Source organism: Crocodylus porosus, unplaced genomic scaffold (genome assembly GCF_001723895.1).
Source record: "Crocodylus porosus isolate Cpor-Errol unplaced genomic scaffold, CroPor_comp1, whole genome shotgun sequence".
Taxonomy (NCBI): domain Eukaryota; kingdom Metazoa; phylum Chordata; order Crocodylia; family Crocodylidae; genus Crocodylus; species Crocodylus porosus.
Genome location: NW_017728930.1, coordinates 475,659 through 481,658, shown reverse-complemented (window position 1 = coordinate 481,658; position 6,000 = coordinate 475,659). Strand labels below are relative to the sequence as shown.

The 6,000-nt window shown below is 59.4% G+C and overlaps 1 protein-coding gene across 2 annotated transcripts in view; it reads right to left on the bottom strand.

The window, feature by feature from the left end:
• Positions 1–1,141: 1,141 nt before the first annotated feature.
• The window catches only part of DSCAML1 (DS cell adhesion molecule like 1), a 149,228-nt gene continuing 144,369 nt past the window's right edge, over positions 1,142–6,000 (bottom strand). For both annotated transcript variants that reach the window (XM_019543083.1, XM_019543084.1), the window contains 3 exons: positions 5,557–5,751; positions 4,415–4,726; positions 1,142–2,035 (listed from right to left, as the gene is read on the bottom strand). In XM_019543083.1, coding sequence (XP_019398628.1) covers positions 1,578–2,035; positions 4,415–4,726; positions 5,557–5,751 — 965 coding nt within the window. In that variant the 3' untranslated portion in view covers positions 1,142–1,577. The remainder of the gene's footprint in view (positions 2,036–4,414; positions 4,727–5,556; positions 5,752–6,000) is intronic.

Below are 6,000 nucleotides of genomic sequence, written 5' to 3'. Positions count from 1 at the left end.
AGCGCTGTCACAGCCTTGTCTGGTCCCTTCCCTAGGGCACGGCTCCTCTGAAAAGCAGTTACGTTTAACAGGATTCGTTATAAAACGAAGCGTTCTGCTCAGATTTCAGGTATCGTATTAAACCAACCTGAAACATGGCACAGAAAGCCTACCCCTGTGCCGGGCATGGGCCCTTTCTCTAGTCTCCTGGTTCTGAGAAGCAGCAGCCTCTAAATGCAGGAGAGCCCCAGAAATTCAATCTGGGATTTCATGCAACAAATGCTGCAGAAGCGGCGTTCAGCATTATTGGATGGATCTCGGGAAGAGTAATCTGTTGCCTTGATGCTAAGTAGTTCAATCCCAATCTCTGTCTCAGAACAAAACTGCAGGTTGAAAGGTTGGATCCTCCATAAGGACTCAAAAATCACTCGAAGCCACAAGGCCAGTTTATGTAGAAAATGCCTCTCCATTCACTTCAGATTAGGGTTTTGTTTTTAACGCAAGCAAGCTGCTGCGTGGCTGGGACATCGTGGCATTGACTTCGCCATGGCAAGGAGCAGGGGTTGAGTGTGCTGTAGCATCCCATCACCCCCTCCACGCTCTGTAGAGAGGGCGAAGGGTTGGAAGGCCGGTGTCCCGACTGAGGAGAGCAAGGGGCTCAATCAGCTCAGCCGGAGAAGCCCGGAGCTGCTTGGCCCCATTCTTGCTGGGGACTCCGCAACCAGAGCCTGGCACTTCCCTTCCAGGACGGGGATCCTCTTGCCAAGGTGCCAAGCCTTTTCGCACCTCCCAGCGGGCTCCGGCCTCCATGGTTTCCCAGCCAGTTTGGAGTCACAGCGGGGCTGCAGCCTGCAGGCAGCGGTGGGGGATACTCCGTGTGCGCAGTCACTGTGACAGGTGCGCAGCCAGCAGGGCCAGCACGGCAAAAGGCAGGAGCAGAAGCACGTGCCCTGCATGTCATATTGTTCTGGGCACCCTCTTTCCCTACTTCACCCCCTTCCCTGCAGCCTAAAACTTACCGACACGCTCGTCTGGGCAGGCACACACAGGCAGGCGTGCCAATCGTGCCAACTACTTTCACCACTGGTTTCCCCCTTCCTTCCCCCCTTGGGAGCACTTCTAGGGCAGTCCTGCCGCCTACGTCTAAGTGAAGACTCCAACATATAAACATAACCTTTATTGCACACGGCGCTGGGTTTTTTCATAGAAAAAGGTATTAACACATAAGCATTTGCAAATTGAAGCAACTCCTGTTGTTTTCAGAACAGTAAAATAGCATGCAACGTCTTCGAGAATCTGCTTTGTCAAAACCACCGACAATTATCAGGGAAGAAAAAAAAAAGAAATGAAATCGCTGAGTCTCTCTTTGTTGTGCCCCTTTCAAAATGATGTGAAATATATATATGTGCTCACATATATATTTTCTTTTAAATCTGTAACATCGAATTCTTTGTGCCCTGGCTTCTTTTTCAGTTTTGGAGAAGAAGAAAATAGCTTCATTTATACAAAAGAGTTCATCAATGTACAAGAGTCTGTTTGTATTTAAATATAAATAACGCAGGAAACCGGCAGAGTTTGTTGGTTCGTCTCCCCGTCTCCTACACCAGCGTGTAGGATTTGGAGTAGGCTCCGGCCCCTTGTTTTTGAGACCTTCCTATGCCGGACGTGCTCATTTCTAGCAACGAGTCTCTAGAGCCGCCCATTTTGGTGTGCGTGGACAGACGGGGCTCAGCGCTGGGGGCAGGCGTGGAGTCAGCGGCGGTGGCGGTGGGAGCAGAAGCGGCGGTGGCGGGCGCGGGGGCCGAGGGGGCGTTTGCTGGGCCCGGCATGGTGAGAGTTCGTTGAGGTAAGGTGGTTGTGGAGGAGCCCGGGTGCGGCAGGCCCAAGGGCTTGCTTCCTGGGTCTAGCGTCAGGTGCCTGGCTTGCGTGTGGTATGCCCTGGCCAGGTTTCGGATGGAGGCTTCCCTGGGCGGCACCACCGGGCACGGGTCGTGGATGTCGGGCTTGCGGAAGAACGCTTCCGACTTCACGTACAAGGGGAGGTTGCAGTAGTCGCCTGCAGAGAACAAATACACGGGTGAGCGCCTGGTCCCGGCGGCTCGCAGCCGCGGCCAGGGTGCCCGCTCCTGTCTGGGCACGGCTCTCCGCAGCTGCTCGCTCTGCGGCGCTGCACATCGCTGTGCTTTCCATGCGGGAACCTGCTCTGCCTTTGTTCCTCCCCCGTCGGGTTAAGAGCAGGCAGAGCCCTGCTCTCGGCACGCACTGCTATTTGATGCCGGTCTCTCTGAAGATGAATAAAGAGCCCGTGCCGGATAAAAGAAGAAATGGCCAGCATATGGCTTATCCGGCCCCTCTCCCTGCCCAGGAAGGGAGGGAGAGGGCCGGCTGCGAGGCAATGATGGGCTGCACGAATGGCTATTTTCAGCTTTCATCTCTGGACCCTGGGGACAGCCCCACATGTGCGCAGTGGCAGCAGCTGTCAGAGGTTGTGCCGAGCCTTCGGGACGTGGATTTGTTCAGGGATGTCTCCTGCGGTGCCCCACGCTCCCAGCCCGTGCCACGAGATGCTGCCCTGCTCTGGCAGGGCACAGAGGGAGTTAGCGAGGCAGGATTAGGCCCCTGCCTCTCCTACTGCATGCAGTGGCGAAGGGAGCGGGGAGAGCAGAGCCTGCGGTTTGGTTGCGGGAAGGGTCATTTCCCCCTTGCCACGTGCAGCCCATGACCGAGGGAAGAGGGTCGCTCTGGTCCAGCCTCTCCCCAGAGCCGCGAGGAATGGAGGCAAAGGCAAGCCGCGTGCAAGCAGAACGTCCCCGCAAAGGCAACACGGCGCCCCTCCGCCTCCTTCCTCCCAGGGGCGGCGGGTCCCAAAGCAGAGGGGAGCGTCTGCGTCTGAGGATGGAAACGCCAAAGTTGGAGCGATGGTGGCTCGATACCACCTCCCCTCCCAGACCCTCTGCACTGGGGACCCGAAGGTACCTGGCTGGGAGCTGGCCAGGAGCACAGCCCAGGGCTGCAGAGGTGGTGCCCTCCGCTGCGGCTCAGCCACAAGCCAGGTGAGCCACGTCGGTGGCTACAGCAGGTATCACGCGAGCAAGCTCCGCTCCCACTAGCCCCGTGAACTGGAGGCCAGATCAGGAGCCACGGGCAGGGCCATTCAGTGCAGCCCCACGCTGGCGCGAGTGCAGGGCTGCTCCCAGGGGTACGCGTCCTCAGCCCTCATTACCGGGGTTTCCTCTGACATCCTCATAAATCTCCCCAGCAGGAAGTTCATCCTCCGAGCCAGCCGGAGTGATTCATCTCCCCCCGGACGGTTACTCATTACTGTGTCATCACTCTCGAATTAGCCAAGCAAAACAGTTTGCTTTTGCGGGGCGCGGTTCTGCAGGTCTCTGCGGCTCACAGCCGTGGCATTGCCCATCTGCAGAGTGCCCGGGAAGTGCCACGGAGAGGGACTCCTCTGTGGCAGCACACACAGGACTGAACTCGTGGCCCTGCCTCCCGGCAGGTCCTCCTGCTCCCGGACAGGCCTGGGTGCTGCTCCTGGCCATGATTCCTGAGACTCAGGCTGGGTGCAAGTCAAACAGGGAGGGCAGAGAAATGGAGCCGTGTTAAGCAGCTGCAGATCAGCGACCTGCCAGGTCCCATCCCAGCGTGGACAGCTGTGATGCTGGAAGTGGGCAGACACCAAGGAAAGGGGCCAGGCAGGGGCAAGGCGCGGAGCAAGCCCTGACTGTGCAACGGATCCAAGGGGTGTAAGAGCTCACGGCTGCATGGGAGGATGTGTGCATGTACCCAGGGCTGTGCTCAGATAAGCACTTCTTTGTAGGGTACACAACAGCGGGGGCTGACCCTGTCCGAAGAGTCCCCCTCCTCCTCTCTCCCCTCCGGAGCAGGGGGAGACGGGCTGCTTGCAGCCGGGGATCCAAGCTCTGCTGCTCGCTCGGCTGGGACCACAAACCAGCACAGCAAATGCAGACGATGTTCTGCCCCAGACCATGAGAGCCCCAGACCCACGCAAGGGGCCAGGAGAAGCAGAGACGGGGCCGCACCCCCCACCGTCACAGAGAAATCCCTGTCCGCAAGGCTGCCATTTTTGTTCCTCGGTTTCCCTTTGGCAGACGCCTTCCCTTTGAAGGCCTGGCCACCAAGCATGGGACCCACTTGGCCTGAGCTAAGAGCAGCTGCCAATTCAGCCTGGGATGTGCGGGTGCATGAATGGACCGTGAACGGGAAAGCCTGGGTTAAGCAAAGGCAGGTGCGGGGCTCATTACCAAGGGCTCTCTGCTGCTGAGGTCGCCCAGCTGTGGTCACACCTGCAGCCCCTGCTTGGACATGGCTCCCCAGGGCAGGCCAAGAGCATGACCCTCTGCCCTGGGACAGGCAGCCTTGCTCCCACGCGGGGCCGCCGGCCCTGGCAGCGCGCAGGGATACTCACTCTTGTTAGCCCTGTGTGGGATGGGCACCGCCACGTTCTTGCCCCTGTCGCTGTCCTGCGGCTTGGGAGGGGAGGCGGTGAAGCGGCAGATGCCAGGCTCGGAGGGGGTGCTCATGGACGTCATGCTGTCTGCGTTCTCGTTGGTGCCCGTGGTCATCTGGTCGGAGGAGCTGTCGGAGATGAAGCACTCGGTGATCTCGAACTTGGCGTGCTGCAGCTGCTCCTCCAGCTTGGCGTGCTCGTAGGCCCGCGCCAGCTCCTCGTAGGTGGACGAGGCGCTCTCCGTGGACACCATGCTGTTCCGCCCCTTGTCTGGAAAGCAGGGACAGAACTCAGTCCGGCGTGGCGGGCAGCCGGGGGACACCGAGGTGCAAGCCCCGAGAGCGGAGATGGGGGGGAATGCTGCTCTGCCCAGCTAAGCCTTCCTCAGAAACACCCTGTGCCAGGGCAACCAGCTGAGCTCTGCAGTGCAGGGATGACCTTTCCATTTAAAAATGCTTGGATTTTGATGTACACAAGACCCCCCGTGATCAGCCCAAAGAGCCTCCCGCGGTTTGCAGGACGAAGGGGCATCCTAGTTCATTTCTAGCTGTATATTATTGCTGTCTGTGCGTGGCCTGGAAATGCATTTACCATGAACTGTGCATCTACATGTCACTGAAATCAGCAGGATCCAGTGGCGATTGGCCTGAAACACGTGCTCCTTTCCTGGGATGCTCTGAAACCTCCCCTGGGTTGGGATCCGGAAGGGAAAGGGATTCGGGACTGGGGAGTCTCCCGTGCGATGGAGATGCTGGTCCCTGCCCAGCCCCAGCGGGCACCTGTCTGGCAGGGCAAAGCTGCTCGTCCAGCAGGCTGCCCTGGGCCAGTCCTGGCAGGACATGCTCAGCAGGAGCGGGTAAGACAGGTGCTAGGAGAACACCCGCACTCAAGGCAAGGCAAGGGGGGCTGCAAATGGTGCACGCGGTCCCCATCTTTCCCAGGGGGAGCTGCAGGGCTGGCAGAGGCGGGTAGCAGGAACGCAGCGAGCAAGGCTTGGGAGAGGAGAGGGAGGAGATGGCTTCTCTCAGGTGCACCAGGAGGCTGGGCTTTGCCTCAGGTGCTGATCATCTGGGCCGGCGCCTTCTGCGGCCCTGGCTCACCTGTATCCTGAGACAGGCTGGCGCTATAGCTGTCGCTCTCCGTGACGGTGATGCCATGCTGGGACCCCACCGTCCTCCAGTCGGAGGTTAGCGTCCGTGCCGGGGTGGACGCCTGGCACTTGGTGAGGGTCCACTGGCTGGAGTACCTGTTGCGGGTGCTGTGCGCAGACTTCACGTTTTTCCTGGACACAGGATCTGAGGCAGGGAAGTCCCAGCGCCAAGTCAAGCCTATTTGTTCTTTGGCATGGAAATTCAGTGCAACGCAGCGCCCCACCGCCTGCTTCCCCAGGCTGGAGACCTCCGGGGGATGGAGAGGGAGCCTCCAAACCCCCAGGTCAGACAAGACTCGAGTAACTGTGGAGCCGCGAGCCTTAGACCCACTCTCCTGTGACTGCCGTTTCAGCTGAGGCACGGGGGGTGGCAGGCAGGGTGAGCTGCCCGGAC